Source organism: Rhopilema esculentum, chromosome 12 (assembly GCF_057945365.1).
Source record: "Rhopilema esculentum isolate cy_ngs chromosome 12, ASM5794536v1, whole genome shotgun sequence".
In the NCBI taxonomy this organism is placed as follows: Eukaryota; Metazoa; Cnidaria; class Scyphozoa; order Rhizostomeae; family Rhizostomatidae; genus Rhopilema; species Rhopilema esculentum.
Genome location: NC_142826.1, coordinates 6,982,107 through 7,004,730, shown reverse-complemented (window position 1 = coordinate 7,004,730; position 22,624 = coordinate 6,982,107). Strand labels below are relative to the sequence as shown.

At 36.0% G+C, this 22,624-nt stretch overlaps 1 protein-coding gene across 1 annotated transcript in view; it reads right to left on the bottom strand.

Annotated features, from left to right (window-relative positions):
• Positions 1-8,795: 8,795 nt before the first annotated feature.
• The window catches only part of LOC135681200 (proteasome activator complex subunit 4), a 50,858-nt gene continuing 37,029 nt past the window's right edge, over positions 8,796-22,624 (bottom strand). The window contains exons 32-49 of the mRNA XM_065195526.2: positions 22,440-22,569; positions 21,776-21,857; positions 20,190-20,253; positions 19,613-19,711; positions 19,107-19,176; positions 18,306-18,431; positions 17,576-17,653; positions 16,445-16,519; positions 15,800-15,904; positions 15,511-15,602; positions 14,851-14,982; positions 13,709-14,034; positions 12,819-12,892; positions 12,402-12,458; positions 10,877-10,948; positions 10,325-10,378; positions 9,515-9,913; positions 8,796-9,091 (exon numbers count right to left, since the gene is read on the bottom strand). Of these exons, the coding sequence (XP_065051598.2) occupies positions 8,957-9,091; positions 9,515-9,913; positions 10,325-10,378; positions 10,877-10,948; positions 12,402-12,458; positions 12,819-12,892; positions 13,709-14,034; positions 14,851-14,982; positions 15,511-15,602; positions 15,800-15,904; positions 16,445-16,519; positions 17,576-17,653; positions 18,306-18,431; positions 19,107-19,176; positions 19,613-19,711; positions 20,190-20,253; positions 21,776-21,857; positions 22,440-22,569 (2,170 nt within the window). The 3' untranslated portion in view covers positions 8,796-8,956. The remainder of the gene's footprint in view (positions 9,092-9,514; positions 9,914-10,324; positions 10,379-10,876; positions 10,949-12,401; positions 12,459-12,818; positions 12,893-13,708; positions 14,035-14,850; positions 14,983-15,510; positions 15,603-15,799; positions 15,905-16,444; positions 16,520-17,575; positions 17,654-18,305; positions 18,432-19,106; positions 19,177-19,612; positions 19,712-20,189; positions 20,254-21,775; positions 21,858-22,439; positions 22,570-22,624) is intronic.

The window sequence follows — 22,624 nt, the reverse complement described above, 5'->3', positions numbered from 1 at the left end:
TGATTTAATTTTTAAACATCACAAATACTATAGTTTTACTGTTTTTTCATATTTTCATAATTAAATAAAAATTCCGGTTAATATGAAAGTCTCCGAAACTTAGACAAAAATGTGGAATTTGTGAAAACAGCCCACCGGTTTTCCTTTAATAACTTTTTGCAGAAAAATGGTAAAAATACCATTTAAAGTTGAATCGATAGAGCAAAGTTTGCGACACTGTTTTTTTACAGTTTGCAAGAAGTTAAACCTGTTTCAAGAACATTTTCAGCCCCCTGAATGTTGGCAAAAACGAAATTTTCCCAAAACCGCTCTTCAGTTTTCCTTTAATAACTTTTTTAAATCTCAGGGTTTTGGCCCAAACAGCGGTTAATTCTCTTCCTCGATACCTCCTACACTGTTTTTTCATAGTCTGCACTTGGGTTTTGCACTTTGTTATGATTTTGTTTTGCGTCCAAAGTAGGGGAATTTTTCGAAAGTGCAAAATCCGCCTCTAACCATGATGTAAACTTGAGTTTATAAGTCGTGCCAGGAGCTACCCCCTGAGACAGTTTTCATTTCCAGTTGTTCAGTATTCATCAAAATATTTGTTTAATTCTGTTTTTAAAGAAAATTATACGTTTTATTTGACTTCCGAGGTCTAGGAAAATGATATTCTTTTCCTGTCACAATATTCAAAACCACTCGGCCTATCAACTGCTGTCAAATTTTTTCAGATTTTTTTCTGTAATTTTAACCTTTCCAGTCTTGTAAATGATGCCCTTACCTAAAGTTTGTTGCCTTGGTTGTAAATGATGCCCTTACCTAAAGTTTGTTGCCTTGGTTGTCCAAAATGGACGCTTAGCGATTCGAAAACAGTGGCTTGAAAAGAGCGAAAATCTCACTACCCTGCTCAAAAGTCTCGCTACTCGGCTCAAAAGAGTCGATTTATTTATTGAGGGGAGAGCCATGACACAGAATGCGCTCTGACGATTCGCAACCCTCCTATGACGATTCGAGCAAAACAGCCCTCTGGTTTTCCTTTAATAACTTTTCGCAGAAAAATGTTATAAATACTATTTAAAGTTTAATCGATAGAACATAGCTTGCTACACTGTTTTTTCATAGTTTGCAAGAGGTTAAAGTTGATTCAAGTACATTTTCAGCCCCCCGAATGATGGCAAAATCTCAATTTTCCCAAAACCGCTCTTCAGTTTTCCTTTAATAACTTTTTCAAATCTCAGGTTTTTTGCCGAAACAGTCGTTTATTTATTTTTTCGATACCTGCTACACTGTTTTTTTATAGTCTGCAGTCGGTTTTTGCACTTAGTTGTGTTTTTATTTTGCGTTGAAAGTAGGGGAATTTTTTGAAAGTGCGAACTCCGCCTCTAACCATGATGTAGACTTGAGTTTATAAGTCGTGCAAGGCATCACCCCCAGAGTCGGTTTTAATGCTGAGTGGTTGAATATTCATCAAAACATTGGTTTATTTCTGTTTTTCAAAAAAAATCTACGTTTTATTTGACTTGCAAAGACTAGGAAAATGAGATACTTTCCCTGTCACCCAGTTTAAAACCACTCGGCACATCAACTGCCGTCAAATGTTTTTGAAATTGTTTCGGAAACTTTTACTCATCCAGTCTTGTAAATGATGCCATTACCTAAAGTTTTATTGCTTTGGTTGTCCAAAATGGTCGCGAAACGATTCCAAAACAATCGCTTGAAAACAGTAAAAGTCTCACTACCCGGCTCAAAAGAGACGATTTCTTGATTGAGGGGAGGCCCTTGTGCTCTGACGATTCGCAACACTTCCTCTGACGATTCGAGCAAAACAGCCCTCCGGTTTTCCTTTAATAACTTTTCGCAGAAAAATGTTATAAATACTATTTAAAGTTTAATCGATAGAACATAGCTTGCTACACTGTTTTTTCATAGTTTGCAAGAGGTTAAAGTTGATTCAAGTACATTTTCAGCCCCCCGAATGATGGCAAAATCTCAATTTTCCCAAAACCGCTCTTCAGTTTTCCTTTAATAACTTTTTCAAATCTCGGGTTTTTTGCCGAAACAGACGTTTATTTATTTTTTCGATACCTGCTACACTGTTTTTTTATAGTCTGCAGTCGGTTTACGCACTTTGTTTTGTTTTTATTTTACGTCGAAAGTAGAGGGATCTTTTGAAAGTGCAAACTCCGCCTCAAATCACGATGTAGACTTTAGTTTATAAGTCGTGCCAGGCGCTATCCCCTGAGCTGTTTTTCATCTCCAATTGTTGAATATTCATCAAAATATTTGTTTAATTCTGTTTTTAAAGAAAATTATACGTTTTATTTGACTTCCGAGGTCTAGGAAAATGAGATTCTTTTCCTGTCAAACTTGTTTAAAACCACTCGGCACACCAACTGCCGTCAAATTTTTTCTGACTTTTTTCTGAATTTGTTAACTATTCAGACTTGTAAATGATGCCATTACCTAAAGTTTTATTGCTTTGGTTGTCCAAATAGAACGGCCAACGATTCCAAAACGGTCGCTTGAAAACAGCAAAAATCACCCTACTCGGCTCAAAAGAGTCGACTTATTCATTGAGGGGAGAGCCATGACACAGAATGCGCTCTGACGATTCGCAACCCTCCTCTGACGATTCGAGCAAAACAGCCCTCCGGTTTTCCTTTAATAACTTTTCGCAGAAAAATTGTAAAAATACCATTTATTGTTAAATCGATTGAGAATGGTCTGTTACACTGTTTTTTTATAGTTTGGAAGAGGTTAAAAGTGTTTCAAGAACATTTGCAGCCCACCGAATGTTGGGAAATTCTCGAATCTCCCAAAACCGCTCTTCAGTTTTCCTTTAATAACTTTTTGCAGAAAAATGGTGAAAATACCATTTGAAGTTGAATCAATTAAGAATGGTCTGCTACACTGTTTTTTTATAGTTTGGAAGAGGTTAAAAGTGTTTCAAGAACATTTGCAGCCCACCGAATGTTGGGAAATTCTCGAATTTCCCAAAACCGCTCTTCAGTTTTCCTTTAATAACTTTTTGCAGAAAAATGGTGAAAATACCATTTGAAGTTGAATCAATTAAGAATGGTCTGCTACACTGTTTTTTTATAGTTTGGAAGAGGTTAAAAGTGTTTCAAGAACATTTGCAGCCCACCGAATGTTGGGAAATTCTCGAACTTCCCAAAACCGCGCCTCAGTTTTCCTTTAATAACTTTTCGCAGAAAAATGGTGAAAATACCATTCAAAGTTGAATCAATTAAGAATGGTCTGCTACACTGTTTTTTCATAGTCTGCAGTCGGTTTTTGCACTTCGTTGTGTTTTTATTTTACAAGGAAATTGGGGGATTTTTTCCAAAGTGCAACACCGCCTCAAACCACTACGAAGCTGTCACCCCCTGAGCCGGAGTTTGAAGAATTGAACCAAGTTTCCAGATGAATGGAAAACAATAGGAAATTAAAGACGAAGCAGGGGTGGCACTTGGCACGACTTTCGAATCAAATGATAATCTTCATTAAGGTTTGAGGCGGTGTTGCACTTTGGAAAAAATCCCCCAATTTCCTTGTAAAATAAAAACACAACGAAGTGCAAAAACCGACTGCAGACTATGAAAAAACAGTGTAGCAGACCATTCTTAATTGATTCAACTTTGAATGGTATTTTCACCATTTTTCTGCGAAAAGTTATTAAAGGAAAACTGAGGCGCGGTTTTGGGAAGTTCGAGAATTTCCCAACATTCGGTGGGCTGCAAATGTTCTTGAAACACTTTTAACCTCTTCCAAACTATAAAAAAACAGTGTAGCAGACCATTCTTAATTGATTCAACTTCAAATGGTATTTTCACCATTTTTCTGCAAAAAGTTATTAAAGGAAAACTGAAGAGCGGTTTTGGGAAATTCGAGAATTTCCCAACATTCGGTGGGCTGCAAATGTTCTTGAAACACTTTTAACCTCTTCCAAACTATAAAAAAACAGTGTAGCAGACCATTCTTAATTGATTCAACTTCAAATGGTATTTTCACCATTTTTCTGCAAAAAGTTATTAAAGGAAAACTGAAGAGCGGTTTTGGGAGATTCGAGAATTTCCCAACATTCGGTGGGCTGCAAATGTTCTTGAAACACTTTTAACCTCTTCCAAACTATAAAAAAACAGTGTAACAGACCATTCTCAATCGATTTAACAATAAATGGTATTTTTACAATTTTTCTGCGAAAAGTTATTAAAGGAAAACCGGAGGGCTGTTTTGCTCGAATCGTCAGAGGAGGGTTGCGAATCGTCAGAGCGCATTCTGTGTCATGGCTCTCCCCTCAATGAATAAGTCGACTCTTTTGAGCCGAGTAGGGTGATTTTTGCTGTTTTCAAGCGACCGTTTTGGAATCGTTGGCCGTTCTATTTGGACAACCAAAGCAATAAAACTTTAGGTAATGGCATCATTTACAAGTCTGAATAGTTAACAAATTCAGAAAAAAGTCAGAAAAAATTTGACGGCAGTTGGTGTGCCGAGTGGTTTTAAACAAGTTTGACAGGAAAAGAATCTCATTTTCCTAGACCTCGGAAGTCAAATAAAACGTATAATTTTCTTTAAAAACAGAATTAAACAAATATTTTGATGAATATTCAACAATTGGAGATGAAAAACAGCTCAGGGGATAGCGCCTGGCACGACTTATAAACTAAAGTCTACATCGTGATTTGAGGCGGAGTTTGCACTTTCAAAAGATCCCTCTACTTTCGACGTAAAATAAAAACAAAACAAAGTGCGTAAACCGACTGCAGACTATAAAAAAACAGTGTAGCAGGTATCGAAAAAATAAATAAACGTCTGTTTCGGCAAAAAACCCGAGATTTGAAAAAGTTATTAAAGGAAAACTGAAGAGCGGTTTTGGGAAAATTGAGATTTTGCCATCATTCGGGGGGCTGAAAATGTACTTGAATCAACTTTAACCTCTTGCAAACTATGAAAAAACAGTGTAGCAAGCTATGTTCTATCGATTAAACTTTAAATAGTATTTATAACATTTTTCTGCGAAAAGTTATTAAAGGAAAACCGGAGGGCTGTTTTGCTCGAATCGTCAGAGGAAGTGTTGCGAATCGTCAGAGCACAAGGGCCTCCCCTCAATCAAGAAATCGTCTCTTTTGAGCCGGGTAGTGAGACTTTTACTGTTTTCAAGCGATTGTTTTGGAATCGTTTCGCGACCATTTTGGACAACCAAAGCAATAAAACTTTAGGTAATGGCATCATTTACAAGACTGGATGAGTAAAAGTTTCCGAAACAATTTCAAAAACATTTGACGGCAGTTGATGTGCCGAGTGGTTTTAAACTGGGTGACAGGGAAAGTATCTCATTTTCCTAGTCTTTGCAAGTCAAATAAAACGTAGATTTTTTTTGAAAAACAGAAATAAACCAATGTTTTGATGAATATTCAACCACTCAGCATTAAAACCGACTCTGGGGGTGATGCCTTGCACGACTTATAAACTCAAGTCTACATCATGGTTAGAGGCGGAGTTCGCACTTTCAAAAAATTCCCCTACTTTCAACGCAAAATAAAAACACAACTAAGTGCAAAAACCGACTGCAGACTATAAAAAAACAGTGTAGCAGGTATCGAAAAAATAAATAAACGACTGTTTCGGCAAAAAACCTGAGATTTGAAAAAGTTATTAAAGGAAAACTGAAGAGCGGTTTTGGGAAAATTGAGATTTTGCCATCATTCGGGGGGCTGAAAATGTACTTGAATCAACTTTAACCTCTTGCAAACTATGAAAAAACAGTGTAGCAAGCTATGTTCTATCGATTAAACTTTAAATAGTATTTATAACATTTTTCTGCGAAAAGTTATTAAAGGAAAACCAGAGGGCTGTTTTGCTCGAATCGTCATAGGAGGGTTGCGAATCGTCAGAGCGCATTCTGTGTCATGGCTCTCCCCTCAATAAATAAATCGACTCTTTTGAGCCGAGTAGCGAGACTTTTGAGCAGGGTAGTGAGATTTTCGCTCTTTTCAAGCCACTGTTTTCGAATCGCTAAGCGTCCATTTTGGACAACCAAGGCAACAAACTTTAGGTAAGGGCATCATTTACAACCAAGGCAACAAACTTTAGGTAAGGGCATCATTTACAAGACTGGAAAGGTTAAAATTACAGAAAAAAATCTGAAAAAATTTGACAGCAGTTGATAGGCCGAGTGGTTTTGAATATTGTGACAGGAAAAGAATATCATTTTCCTAGACCTCGGAAGTCAAATAAAACGTATAATTTTCTTTAAAAACAGAATTAAACAAATATTTTGATGAATACTGAACAACTGGAAATGAAAACTGTCTCAGGGGGTAGCTCCTGGCACGACTTATAAACTCAAGTTTACATCATGGTTAGAGGCGGATTTTGCACTTTCGAAAAATTCCCCTACTTTGGACGCAAAACAAAATCATAACAAAGTGCAAAACCCAAGTGCAGACTATGAAAAAACAGTGTAGGAGGTATCGAGGAAGAGAATTAACCGCTGTTTGGGCCAAAACCCTGAGATTTAAAAAAGTTATTAAAGGAAAACTGAAGAGCGGTTTTGGGAAAATTTCGTTTTTGCCAACATTCAGGGGGCTGAAAATGTTCTTGAAACAGGTTTAACTTCTTGCAAACTGTAAAAAAACAGTGTCGCAAACTTTGCTCTATCGATTCAACTTTAAATGGTATTTTTACCATTTTTCTGCAAAAAGTTATTAAAGGAAAACCGGTGGGCTGTTTTCACAAATTCCACATTTTTGTCTAAGTTTCGGAGACTTTCATATTAACCGGAATTTTTATTTAATTATGAAAATATGAAAAAACAGTAAAACTATAGTATTTGTGATGTTTAAAAATTAAATCAGTTCTACAGATGTAGTTAGTCAAAAGTTATTAAAGGAAAACTGGAGGGTAGTTTGCGTGCGAATCGTCAGAGCGAATCGTCAGAATCGTCAGGCCTATATAAATCAATAGGGGTAACGCGGAATAAAGATGTTAAGCTTCCTAACCTTTTTGAGCTGCAGTGTCTACCTACCCAAGTAAACAATGGCGATATCCTTCTTAAAAATCAGTATCATACTAGATTTTACAACAAACACCAAATATATAGAGAATATATTGGTTAGGCTATCAATACTTCTCTCAACCAAGGTTCGAATGAGTATGAAAGTTAAGAAAGTCACATGAAGACATCGTAATGGCATTTTAAACATTTTTTATTGCTGCATGTTGGCAAAGATTTGGGCAATATGTTGATGTCATTAGGAAAAATCATTGAAATTTGATGGATGGAGTCATACTACTAACAATAACATTGATGTTAAAACACGGAGACTGATATATATTTGCAGTGGCAGAGAGAAGCATGGGAAAGAGCCATGCTTAACATCACATGCCTGAACAAGTGGACCAATGAAATCAAAGTTCATAAAATAAAGATTTTGACGTTGTAGAAAACTCAAGCAAGCGGACAATGAAGATACGAAAGAACTGAAAAGAGATGAAAAAATGAATTGTAGAACATCGCATACATCACTAGGATGAGATGCATGAAGAATAGCGCAGACAGTTCAATTATCAATGCAGAGATGTATTAAAAAGCACAAAATAAGATATATTTTCTAAAAAGAACTAACGAAACGCTGTTTTGTTTTTCAACTTTTGCGTTATATTTCTTAAAAATTTATGACTACACCACTGGATGACATGAGGTTCTGACCATTTCAAATAGGCCTTTTTTCTACAACCAAATTATTTTTTCCGAGACCAGATGATCCATTTTTGCTAACTTGAGAATCTGCTGTTCATAATACCTTTCTTCTTGCAACATTTCAAGATTTCACAATTACGTACAATAAATTGTCTCTAAGGCCACTTGCAAAACATTTTCAGTAGCACTGTTTGCTAGTTGATTAAATTTACTCTGTTTTGCTAACATGAGGCAACTTTCAAAAAGACATTATTTCTCCACATTTTTATCATAGGCTGGGCATATTGTTATGTCCCAATTTTTGGGCAAATTGACCCCCGGTTTTCTCGTTAAGCTTGTCCTTTTATTGAAAAGTAAGCTATCCAATCTTTATTTTAAACTTTAAAAAATTACCGACGTTGATAAGAAATTGTGGCAAAGTTCTTAAGGACAATTTAGCTAAACGCTTTTGGAGCGAAATTCTACTTTGAATCTTTACGAAAGATGACATCAAGCCATGCAAAAGATCTGGGGTTCTAGGGTGTGTAACAGAAGATGAATGAAACTGTCTGTGGTATTGTTCTTAGCTTTTTCAATTTTATTCATCAATGATGCGTACATTTACTGCATAGTCATAGAGGGGTTCGGAGGAGCAAATTACGAATTGGGAGGGCGGAACGCAGATGCTTTAGGGGATATGAAATGTTAACAAGGAAGAGCAATGTGGCTATCTGAGATTATTTTCGGGGGAGAAGGTAAGCCACTCAGCCACTTGCTTCTTCGGTCCCTGTAGTCCTCTGTAGATCTCTCATTTGATTATGCAGTCATCTCAGTGTTTACCTAAGAATTCCTTAGTGACACTATCTAAGGATTTCAAAAACAACTGATATATGGATGCTCACTCGTTCCCAACCATGAAAACTTTTTACAGTTTCCAGTTTGGCAGATGCGGTTATCAGCAGAATAACAAGGTTTAGCAAATTATATTTCATAAGAGTTATGTTTATAGGTTCCGTCATATTCCAAATAAAATCAACATATTGCTCTACTCATTGCAGAGATATACCACCAACAAAAAATAAACATTTAGCAATTCAAGTGACAAGATAAAAAGCATGAATAACAAGATGTATCAGCGTGAAAAACATTCGATCAAGAATCATGATTACAGGCTTATTATAAAATCTTAATCGAAACTTAATAATGTATTGGTTTTAAAGGATTATTTACGCGAAGAAATGAGATCTTTGAAAAAGTATCTAGCTTTGTCGATCTCTTCAATAGCAAGCACGGTCATGCATAGTAATTAGGCGAAACAAGCAAGTCTGTTAGAACAGCCAGTTGATCGTCCTTGAATTTTTGTTTGTGTTCCTGCCAATTATCATGGTGAGTTCTTCTAAAGTCCGAAAGTGTTTTCTTCACCGTTGCCTAAAATGAACAGCATATTGTATGAGTAATAATGATCTAGCAAAAACCATTAATACTGTAAACAAAAAATTTCAAAGCATATCATAACGACTGGATTTGATAACGAAAACTCGGCTTGACCAATGACAGCTCAACACAACCCCAATTTACAACGTTAATGATTAAACTGTAATGGCGTAGACAGTGTTTGTGCAAAACTGGAATTCAACTTGAAGAAGCCCATGGCCTTCCTTTGTGAATGGAAAGTACAATCGGTCATGAAAAACTGATGATTGAAAGTTTGCGACTAATCGCGGCATATGAAGAGGTATGTAATGAAAGGTTCACACTGCAGAAATAGATATATCGGTGCTAGTTAGTGAAATGGTAAAAAAATTTAAAAACAGCATAAACAATTTAAGCAACTCCGTACTTATTTCATACCTGTATGTAATTTCCTTCATGCAGATGCTCCCCAACTTCCAAAAGCATTTGAGGCATCCACTCTGGCACTTCGTATGGAAATGCTAGGATGCATGCTGACATACCAAGAACACCTGAATGTCTTTGACGCAGGGCATACCCGTTTGGGTTTGCATCGACTTGGCTAGTAACCTCTCCTCGTTTTCGTTTCGCCAGTCTCGTCTTTGCCATCTGCGAGAATCTCTGGCGCAGGGAATCATCGACAACAAAATAACCATAATGAACAAGTCCGCTGAGAGTCTTGGATGCCTCTAGCCTCACTTCCAACTGTTCATCCTCTATCGCACGCAGTACAAGATGACACAGGTCATTCTTGTATTTATTCGCTTTAAGGGTAAACAGGTTGTGGAAAATCATAACCTAGGTTAAAAGAAGAAAAGAACATTACCACATGGTTCAAATGTGAAGAATAAAACCGAAACTCACGAAAATCTTTGGAAACAATGTAATCTCAAGAGCGCCTTTTTCTAACAAAATTCAAAGCAGGCAGCAAAGAGTCCAACCCTGAGTTATGAAAAATATTCGGTAACAAAAAAAGGAAATGTTATAAAAAAGATTTTTATCCGTGAGCTATTGATAAAATATACGAGCTGCCACTAACGAAATCAAATTTTTCAAAATAACGAATTAATTTCAAAACTGAAATCCATAAAATGCGCTAGAAAACATGATATTAGACAATTGAATTAACAACAGCAACTCTCAACTGTGCAAGTAACCAAGTAAATATATAAAGATAAGAAACTTTCACCAATCACAAAAATTACTGACTTGCAAGTAACGTAAAACTAAACGCCGGGCATTCCATGAACGATGCAGATACACCTAGAAGAGAAATATTTTCTTTTATCCAGAAATATCTGAATCGAGGCTATCTTTGTTAAAGAAGATCAAGGAAGCTAAATCAATAAAGCAATGTCTGAAAACGATAACATCTTCGTACAGAAAAATAAACTTCTACATCAGCATAACGCTGAAAACAATAATGAATAACCGAGTCAGGCTTCTGGTTTTATAAACACGATAATTGGTCTCCTTAAGAACAAGAAACGCTTACTATGCCATACGTATTCGAATGAAGGGTACCGACTTCCGACTCCTTCCACCCCCCCCCCCCCTTCTTTCTTTTCCAAACTCAAGCGACAGTCAAGCACTTTGGTCAGTGCTAAATGGAACACGCGATGCCAAAAGTGGTACTTATATATCAAAATATCCTATTTATATCCTTAAGGATATCAGTTGAATTTCAAAACGTCTTGGCTTCAAAATATTTCACAAACAAAGTCATAAATATTAGCATTCATACTAGAATATGAATCTTACCCGAGTTAACATCGAGATGGCGACAGGTATGAGCTGGTCCTTCAGTTGTTGTCCTGGCAATTTGCTTAAAACCTGAAATAAAAGACATTCAAATTTTATCAAAAATACATCCAACCAGCTATGCCTGCAACTTTCATATGCTACAATAAATCATTACAATACAAAATCTCTTTGTTATACAATAAATTTACTGTTTACCGGTCTGTCATAGATTGCTCCTGGAAATTCGCACGCTTTGCTATATACAAAAGTACTGTTATAAGTTGTAACTCCGAGTCCCATTGTTTTTCAAAAAAATGATTTGCAATAATTCATCACAGGAGTGTAATATATTGACTGACATTACGAGAAAAGCTCAGATGGGCTAGTGCGTTGCATACCAAATATTGCCTTTAATCTCTTTGTGCAAAGAATTTCAAAAAGTTAAAGATTAACCGGAGACAGCTCAGCATATAAAAACTTTGTCGAAAAGTATTGTCCCTTTATGAATAAATATTTAGGTAGAAGAACACTCCAGGGGCAAACAACGAAACAATCAGAGAATATTTCACCAAAACAAGACGTATGGATGGAATCTTCACAGATGATACTCTTTCGCGTAAAACACTTCTCCTAGCTACTACCGTGTAACTTGAATCGCTGTAATGACAACTGCCTGAATATTTTCGTGAAAGTTCCAACAGGGTAACTCTTAAAGGCAGATTTTCAGCCTTCTTTGTTACTTCTTAGGCTTCTGTTGCCTTTGCCAACTTTCGAGAAAACAAATTTTAACCCCATGATATCATTTCGGTTACAAAATTAAGACATTGACTTCCTTCAACATTAAGGTTTGGAAATTCTCAGTGCCCAAAATTCTAGCTCTAACTAGTGGAAAGGAGCATCAATTTTGTTTCTACTCAAAGCAGTGAGTGGGTGCGCTATGTTGAGTGACATGGGCGGGACCGATCAGTCTTTGTTGTTCATTATGAGGTGTCCCAATTTTCATATTTTATTTTTTAGGATCACATGGACTACTCCACTCCCGACTCCTTTCAAAACCTTGATATCTACATCCGTATCAGCAGCATAGAGTCCTTGCGTACGATTTGGGACATGAGTCATTCAAAACCTTTTAGTAAAACATTCAATAGACAATTCCTTTCACGTTTGATGAACCTGATACGGTAGAATATACAAAATACGCCTGTATACAAAAAGCGCAATGGACGATCGCAGAATTAGCGGAGCTAGCCAACGAAATTTTCTTGTTTTCCGAGACCCCTATGCCAAAAATCCCCTATGCAAGGCATGTATGTCGGCAACGATAATAAGCAGGCCAATAGCTGACATTACAGACAAACAGTAGACCTCAAGGCACCCCAAGGAAATCTTCTGCATCGAGTGAAGGCTTTGTGACTAATGAATTAACTTAGATAAGGCACAAAACATCTACAGTATTGAAAAGAAAGTTAAAAGTGAATCGAATTAAAGTGTTTCGCTTCAAACAACAACCAAAAACTAAAGAATAAAAGAACAAATAACTCACGAATTTACAATAATCCTGAAGCTCGGGGTCATCCTCGCGCGACTCCAACGGCATCAACTGAAACCAAAATTTTTTTTTTTACTTTGTTATTAATTTCTAATATAAAAAACTGAAATCCGGACCAAATAACGAAAAATTTAGACTGGTAATCAACATTTTCCAAAACGGTTCGAAAGAATATTCGATATTTAATCTGTCACAATAAGGTATTTAAACTATAACTTTGTCGAGTGTGACAAACGAAAAGAAGCACTTGCAAGAAAAACAGTAAAGTTACAACAATAGAAAAAATGATAGCTATTCATACATGAAACGTTTTTTTGCACCATGCTTAAATGCATCAGTTGTTGCTAAATTCTTCAATTATACTCACTGTAATTGATAGCACATAACAAAATACTAAAAAGTTTTACTTACAAATGACAGCATTCGAAAGGTTTCTTCTGATACGGTCTGAATCGTATAGTGTTGGCTTGACAAAATTGTTAGAACTGCATAGAAAATACATAATAATGAGCTTGAGTTCAATAACGTTAACACAAAATGTATAATGCATAAACATAATACAAAAAGGCAATTTTCAACACTGAAAATGTTTTACTTTAGGCTGAACTTTGGCTCCAAAAGACACTCTTTGCGCCCAGTCTTAAGCTTGCAAAAATATTGGGCCAACCTACCCCATTACCCAGCATAACAGACCATGATCCACCTTAACCAGTTCAAACGAACCAAAAGCTACCCTAACCAGCACTACCAAGCCAGCCAACCTTAACCTAATCTAACTAATCATAATCCACTCATTGCCGAGTCCAACAAAAAACGACCCACAGCAACGAAACTCACCTATATCACCGAAATAAAATACAAAAAATTTACCTAAGCCAGCGAAATAAACTACAAAAAACTTACCTTAGAAAGCGAAATAAACTACAAAAAACTTACCTTAGCCAGCAAAATAAACTACAAAAAAACTTACCTTAGCCAGCGAAATAAACTACAAAAAACTTACCTTAGCCAGCAAAATAAACTACAAAAAAACTTACCTTAGCCAGCGAAATAAACTACAAAAAAACTTACCTTAGCCAGCAAAATAAACTACAAAAAAACTTAACCGACAATATCCCAAATCTAACAACCTGCATTAACATACCATTACAAATCTTATATTTCTCTCTAACCACCTATAGTCAACCATAACAGAGAATACTTCACCCTAACTAACCTAATCCAGACCTAACTTCCACCCACCCTAACCAACCAAGACCAAAACAAAAACATGTGAATAAATGAAACCGAAGTAATCATACCAGTTTTGGCTACTCTCAAAGCTTGCTTTCGATCGTCATCATCTCCAGCTTCGTTACCTGCAGAAGGCTCATTAGCGGGTGGTTGGCCTTTTGGTGAAGCCGATTCGAGAGACTTTGAATCATTGGGGGCGTTAGTAGAGCTACTATTGCTGATAGAGAGCAATTCCACATCCTGGTCGATTCCACGCTCAAGGCGCTGTGCATCATCGTTATTTAGTAGTTCTAAGAAGCCAATGACGTGTTCGAGTAGATCGCCCATTTTGGGGGAGTTCGTTGGGCTGCTGTTTCCACATTTGACGTCAAACATCAGCAAGTATGAATATACACTGTAAAGAACCAGAAAGTGTTTAAATACAAACCCGTAGCAGGGCAAAAAACAGCTTTTTTTATCAAGTTTTGCTGAAAATTTTCTGCCAAGCCAAATATTTTTCTGGGAATCTAGTTCCCAGGTTCCGATACTTTTGCAGCTCTGTTTAGCCCTATAGATATTGAAATAAACTGCCATGAAACATAAAATGAATGCAAAAACAAGCTAGAAATTATTCTCAGTCTAAAAGAATTGACTAAACGAAATCTAGTAATGATAAACTCACTTTAGACTTCTTATATGAACTATTATTAACTTAACTTTTTGTTAATAATACTGATGTGTATAAGACTGATTTTTTGTTTAATTTTACGACCAGGAATTGATATGCAATGACCTTTCTGGATCATGCAGGATACTTTTGTCTATTATATATGTCTATCATATTTGTAGGAGGGTTCAAGATGTTTCATCCGCAATTTTTAAGCACGTCGGTGCAACAATTGAGCTAAGGAATGAAAAACTGGAGCTGTATCATTAGAATAGTGATAATATCTTCCAAAAAAAATTATAATGGAAACAAAACTTGTGAAGATAAAGAGCTTACCTTCTTCAAATGGGTTAAGAAAATTAAGCTGCTCCGTTTGGAGGAAACATAAATTAGCTACAATGTATAGCTACAACTTCATTTTATGATGGCCTTTGATGGCCAAAAATCCAGATACAGTGCAAGGTTTTTATCCCTATATAACACATAAACACCCAGTTTTGCTGGATACTTTAGGGGTGATCTCTAATCTTGTTCATTTTTCAAATCAATACAAGAAATACATACCTGCCAACACGATCTCTAACACTTTTATACAAATGACCAAGATGAGGTATGAGGTAACTGAACAGCTGATGGTTCAGCTCTGGAACTCTCCATTCGTGCTGCACGACAGTACTCTGGGCGATGAGGAGACGCCTGTAAAGTAAAGCATTCTAACTAAGCCAAAAAGGAAACGAAAACTACAGAGATTGAGGCAGTCAAAAGCAAGCAGGGACCCTGAGCTAGTTTCAGAGGCAGAAACCTCAACTGCCAAACATCTCGGTTTAATACACAGAATATTTTTAACAGCTTTCGGAGCGTTGGAAAGATGGGATTTCTCGGCCAAAAACCAGCAAAGTTCTATACGTTAAACTTTACTCAAGTTAGACAGGTAAAGAGTTTAAGCCACGTTAAGCAAGATCTCTGGAGAAAAACTCATTAGAAGTTTATTGGCCTAAATCATTCTTAAAATACAATGGTAACTATTTTTGTGTATGTTCAGGATTTAACATATAGCTTTTTCAGGCAAACCTCTATGTTGATATAAAATCCAATGCAAAATCAACAACAATAACTGATTATTCTATTTAGTAAGAACAAATCCTTGTACATGTTTCTAATTTCCTCGAAGTTTCTAGCAAGTGCTTTAAGCAAAATTTTCCCTCTAAATTACATAAAACTTACGCCGAGTCCCCAAATGCTCCTCCGTCACCATTAATGGGCTTGTCCAAAAGGAAGTCAAATAACTGACGGAATCGATGTGGATCCATGCTTTCCTGTTAATAAGAAAAAATTACGTGTGAGTCATACCTCTAAGGCTGCTAAGAATCAAGGCTTTTGTTTCTGATACAAAACTGATACAAATGTTCACTGACATGACAACTACAAAATAACTAATAGATATTCATAAAAGTTGGTTAAAGTACAATTTCTGCTTTGCAGTTGAACTGGACAATATTCAATAAATTCTTACCGTTGCAGTAACAAAAGCAGTAGCCCAGTCATTCAAAACCTCCGGAATAATATTGGCAAAGGCTTTCTTCAGCAGCGGAAGTAAGAAGGACCATATATCTTGTAGCTACATAAAAGTAATAAATTTTACTAGACCGTCGAATGATCAACAACAGATGAGATAACTTTAATCAAAACTCTATTATGTTTAAAATTTTAAATTTCAATGCTTCAAAAGTTCATATTTTAACTGTTCTGATCAATAACATTTTACTGCTTTCAAAATTTATCTTGAAAAAAATCGTCACATGAATAAAAAATGCATTATCAGCTCGTTAGGGTCGCAACTTATGATGAGGAGGGGGGAGTGGTACCACGCTACCTGAGATAATAGAACCTACTAGTCTGAAACGATATCGTGATAGAAGAGAGTTCGTCTCCCCAAGGGGCAAGAATATATGTATAAGTATAACCTGGTATCTGGACTCCACAACAACAGGAACTCCAGATAACCCACACTTTGTTAGCTCGAAATGTTTTTGCATTCAGCTACAACCATCCACAATATTTTCAAGCCCGTGATAACTTACACAGCTTTTATCGCTCCCTTAGAGGTGCGAGTGATTGGGATTATAATGGCTTGCTAATCTAACTTTACAGTACCCACCGCGGTAAAATTCCAGTGCTTTGATCCGCGAATCAACCCAGCGATAACTTCCGTTGCACATCTGTGGCTACTCTCCTGCAATAATATTCACGAAGATTTAAATAATTATTTGGATCTGGATTATCTGGATAAGGATATGGGAAAGTATACCGTAAAAGCTCTATTAAGCCCCCGGGGCTTATTTATTTTTTTAATACTAGAATGGGGGTGGCTTAAAAAAGAGGGGGGTCTATTAGAGAGGGGGATGTTTATTAAAAATTTGAAGCAAAAATGTTTGAAAAATACACTTGGCCATTTTCTTTTTTATGAAAATGTCATACAAATGTTCTCAAAAAACTTTGCTAGCAGCTTCAAAAGTTTAATTAATCAATTATAAGATCTCATCTTCATCAACATCACCAGGATAATTTTATAACCTACAGACTTCTTCAAAACGAATTTCGACTGACTACTAAGTCACACAAGTAAGTCTTCACATAGGCCGTATTTAAAGCACACAATGTTATCATCATCACGCCCTTCGAGAGACCCACACCCACTAGATGGGCAAGTTTTCTTTGTTTGAGACCAAAGGCTAAAGAGGGGGGCTTGAAGAAGAGGGGGGCTTAAAGGAGAGGGAAGCTTAAAGGAGAGGGGGGTTTAATAGAGTTTTTACGGTAGATATTTATTTACTACAGAGAGCAGTGGCTTACAGTAATGTTTATGCCACTAGTAAATTTGAACTTCAAGCACTTTTGAACCAAACAATTTATTGAGGCTAAAGATTATTGAGGCAATAGTAAAGAGCTACATTGAGAGGATAAGAAAGCATCTGTAGGGATAGTTTGTGGCTGTGACAATTACTTGCTATTGTCATACGTTATGACGTAATCTTGTAAAACTCGCCTAGCCACTAGTTCAAAATGAGCAAGACGATCAAAACAACCTTTGATGGCTAGAAGCTTTGAAAATGTTGAAAGAGTATGACATTTGCTACAAAACTATATTTACAAAGCAGTCAGCTTTAACATAAAATTGATCAGCATCATTCCTATTTGTAACGGTACTGTTTGAAACAGGCTTAAGCATGTAACTTTTGACGCATATGTAGCTGAAATTGCTTCAGTATATGCTTCAGGTAAAATTCCATACCTGGTTTTCGTTTAGCAATTTCTCCAGAACTGGCTTGAGTACTTCAAAGGCTTCTGGTCCTACATTTCGAAAGGTGCCCTGTTTAAAAACAACAACAAATCATCATTTTCTTATAAAAGGACACCAGGAACAAACAAATATGCAAAAAATCAGAAATTGAATAATGCAAGAAATACAAAAATGACGTTTGTTCATTTGAAATTCGTCTTTATAAACGCAAAGTAGTTCCTACTATTAAAAACTATAAAGAATAAACTTGTAAAGGTAAAGAAGTATTAACTGCGATACAGTAGTACACTTCTGTGTAAATACAAAGGTGATTACCAGAAAATCCACAAAAACACAAACGGTTCCTTTTACAAAAAGGGACTAGACAGCTCACGATGGAAGTAACAAATATATTTCAAGGCAGCTCTACATTGAAAAATAGTTTCTTGGATAGAAAGCAGATTCGATATCAATAAATTTTGCAGCTACATTTGTTTCAGGCTACTTCAATTTTCTATCGAAACCGGTGAGAATGCACTTTGAAACGAGAATCAAAGTTAATATGAGGTCAAGTATCCTATATTGCAGCTGTAACTATGTAAAAATCTGCAACGTTATCATAATGCGGAACAGAGCATAACAATGAAAACGAGCAAATCGTTACAAACCTTTTCCCTAAAACAAGAAATAGAAAACGGACGTCAATTATGGTAAATTTCAAGCTAATTCTGAAAGTACGTACATGGAAGAGGGAGTATCTGTATCCAGAAAAAGAATCTTTTCCTTTCTTTTCTTCCAAAGACATGAATGAAATGACCTTTGAGACAAAGTCTTGTTCCGTGAAGGCATTGCAAATTACCAGCTCTTCCTGAGGTAAGCAAAAAGCAAATATATAGGGCAGACTTTCACGATCGATGTTTAATCACTAGCATAAGAGCAAAAATTAGAGCAAATCTATCACAAAACAATACAAAAGTGACAATGCCATTTCCAGAAGCAACTAAAAAGATTTTTAAGTTAGTTAGAAAATGATAATATTGGGGCATGTCGCCAAAAGGACTAATCACTTGTAACATGGAAGTCATCATGCAAAAACATCTCGGTCAATGTGCAACAGGTTCAACTGCTTTTGAGTCTTTGGTTTTCGTATAAGTAAGAGTAATTAAACAATGCCAAACATACTGTACGTGTTAAATAGAAATGTATACGTTGTTAGAAGCTAGGTATTGAAATGCAATATTTTACAAGAAATTTAAGGGTGCAACCGCGTTTTGAGCTAATGGAAGCAACATTTTAATACAAAAATGAAAAAATGGAAGCAAAATAAAGTAGAAAGGAATCATAGAAAGTACATGAAGCACATTAAAAGGGGGATACCATGATTTGACGCAGATGTAAAATTCTGAGATTAATAAACACACTGAAACTGTGACCTCAAAAACAGTGAAGTAATATATTTTATTTGTTGATACAAAAACACTTGAGTAGCAGTAAACAAAAAGAACTATAGCTAAATTTGTTACTTTTCCAGTAAAAGACATACTTCTGATAAATTTCCAGCAGCCCTTCCGGGAGGGGTCTGATCTTTCGGTGATGCAAATGTGTACAAAGTTCTAAAAGACACAGACAGAGAATAGATACACGGTAGATCCAAATCACATCTACATTGCTGTAAATTGTTTTTAAATTGTATGTTAAATTGTGATGTCAGTTAATATCTTAAGATAAAGAAATAAAAGGTCTCCATTTTACTTCAAAAAAGGCAGATCAAAATAGAAAAGATTTTCCTTGTTAAAAATTACGAATTTTCTAAAAGAGGCTAAATTGGGGCGGAACGTAACAGAAATGCAGCTATCATTGCTCATGATTATATCAATAAAAATGTACGAAAGCTATTATAATAAAACCAACCACCTGACAGTTTTCACTGCGGAAACTGTTCTAACTCATCTATGCTTTCAAAATCTAGTAGTTGGATACAGAAATACCGGAGGCAGGTCAAGGAAAGAAAACTGGCAGTAAAAAAGTGCAGCATCAGGAAATACTCACTTTGGCCATGTGTAGAATCCGAGATGTGTCTTATCAATGAACTCAAAACGATCCCATTCCTCCTCAGTCTTAGGAGCATTCGAGGATTTATACAGTACCCTTAAAATAAAAAAATACTTTGAGCGTAATGTCATGGAACAAAGAGTAAATTGAGAAGCAGCGGCACAAAAGCGCAGATAGTATGAGCAAGGATGATATTCGACAAAAAATTTGAGGTATCGACTGCAGTGGGAAAAATCAGAAAAACGTTCTGAAATGAGACCTAAAGCGGACATTATATAGCAGTACATTTGATAAATTAGTTTTAGGTACTTTTAATAATTCAATGGACTTATTTAAAATTAAAGATGATGGCAGCATATTTTACATCTCTTTAGAGGACGTCTGGAAGAAGGCGATGCAATATTGCCAAAGTGTCAAAAAGAGCACTTCTCGACACTCTAAAGTAGATTGAATTGGCATTTTATGGTGCAAGCAAACATAACTGCCTGCATTATTCGATAGTAATTAGACACATGATGAACATTTCTTGCGGAAAAACATTTAAAAATTTATAGGGAATGGTTTCCCAGCTTACCATTCATTATCCAATCTGTTGCCAGGAGGTAAACTTGATAGTGACTGCTTAGATGAATCAAACCCTAGAAAGCCAACCATAAGGCATTTTACATAAGACAATTTCAGATGGATCATTTCAAGACGTTTTGACAAAAACATTGAATAATCAAAAAATAATTCTTTCCCATTCAGAAGTGTACACAGCTGCGGGAGAATTTTAAGCATGGGCTTCAACTATGTTGGGTTCAAAACAAATATTTTGTGTGAATCTGGAAAACACTTCAGATTCGGTATATAAAGCACTTATATGCCTCTTATCAGCCCTCTGAAGACAATTTACACATAATGCAATGATGACAGTTCCATGAAGTTTTGTGTCTAAAAACAGTTAGAGACAGAATTTTAAATTGCTTTAATATTTCATCTTAAGCTTCAACTACAGACTGAGAAAGTTAAAAAATTTGAATGATTTGGACCAATTGGAAACCTTTACGATGGCAAAACAAAGAGGAAACATTTTGGGGGTAATCAAAAGTCATCATCGTCCAGATTTACGAGAAAATACACTGCTGGATCATGACCAAATTATTAATAAGTGGCAGATAAGACGCAAGTTTATAACAGGCCATTTGAAAAGAAATTTCATTTTCTTGGTTTTGTTTCTACATCCAATGGGCTCTTAAAAGGCGAAGTGATATGTCCTTTAGTCAAGTTAGATATAATCACTACAGTAATCGTTCGGTTGATAACAACTAAGAAGAAAGTAATTTATTTTCTTCTTAGTTGTTATCAACCGTAACAGATTCAGAGAACTAGTTTGGAAGCCAGTTAGAAACACCCTCTCCTTCTAGCTTATTTGGAACCACCTTTAAGCATGAAGTTTAGCTCCCATTTAGAAATCGATCACTGTTTCTTACTGGGCAAAACCATTGATGGAAATGTATTTTGAGCACGCGAACCTAATGTTTCGCTTTTCTTTTCCGACCGGTAAAGAGCACTATCATATGCAATCAAGAAGCGTACAAAATTGGCGTTGAAATTTGCACATTACCAACGAGACTGAATGACTCGACAGCGTATTCCCAAGAAGGTGATTATCTATTTATACCATTGCTCTTTTCAAAACCTCTTCTAATTAACGCTCTTCTAATCAGTGCCCTTCTATAAGAATATCAAGAAAAACTCAGGGGGGCTTTAATTATACACATAGGATTCTTACTGTACAAGAGGGCAGAACCGCATTGGTCAAGACATATCAAACATTTTCACTTAATACTTCCATGAAACAAAATAAATTTGCGATAAAACCTTTTCCCATAAACAACGATAAACATGTTAACGCCCTCTTTCTTTGAGGCCTTGCATTTGACGCCCGTCCACCTACCGCGCACTCCATTGAGCAACAATCTTACTAACGTCCGGGGCGCTAAACAGAGGCCATATCCTATGCTCTATGGACAATACTCAAAATACCTACATACATACATACATCAATGATTTGTTAATGCAGATCATATCCAAGTCAGCTTAAAAAGTTGATGTGGACCTGCAAAGTAAAGATAAAGTCTACCTACTTACAATTTGATACAATTTGATGCGATTTACCTTTAGCCTTCAGGTCAACTGCAATTTTCTTGTGGCTTTTTTTCTGTTGATGCAATATCCCACCAAGAGCCTTCGTGCTTTTCTATAAAGAATTCATGCGAAAAGTCTTATATAAGACTCAAAGAACATAAATGTAGTAAAATTTAGTACCGACGCTTTTGCTTTCTAAAAGATTGCAACCTTCTTATTTCAATCAGCCTTTTTAACCAGGATGAAGAAATCTTAAAACAGATCTAGTGCGATGCATTCCATTTGTTGTAAAGCTTCATCACCGCAGCACCAGGGTTCGCATATCAATGAATTTCACAACATGCTTTTGTATAATCAATGAAACTTTTTTGTGGTATACAAGAAAAGGGAGAGTCTGAAAGGGCTCATACACTGAAGCAATTTCAGCTACGTTAATAAAAACATAACGTATTCTATTTAAATCAAAAACGTACCAACAAAGGCAGATTTAGCCTCAAACTGACACGAACAAACAAATCTTCCCATTAGTACACTAAGAAAAGGTGAGCCAATGATCAATTCAGTCTTAAAACTTGAAATGTTTACCGAAAGGAAATGACTGCTGCCATACATTATGACAAGAGACGTATATGATGGTTTCATCCTTAAGTGAAAATATTTTTGTATCTAAATGAAAATATTCGAATGAAATTACCTTTCGCATCGCAAGGGCATCGTGGGCGAGAAGTCGAACAAATACTTTCACAGCTCTAGCTGGCAGCTTTATGTCATTTCGAATCAGCAACGTCAGCAAGTTTACACAGATTTGGATGTGCCTCCATCTCCTGGAATAATAATTTCACTAAATCAATAAACAGAAATCGGTATCAAAGCAGCAGT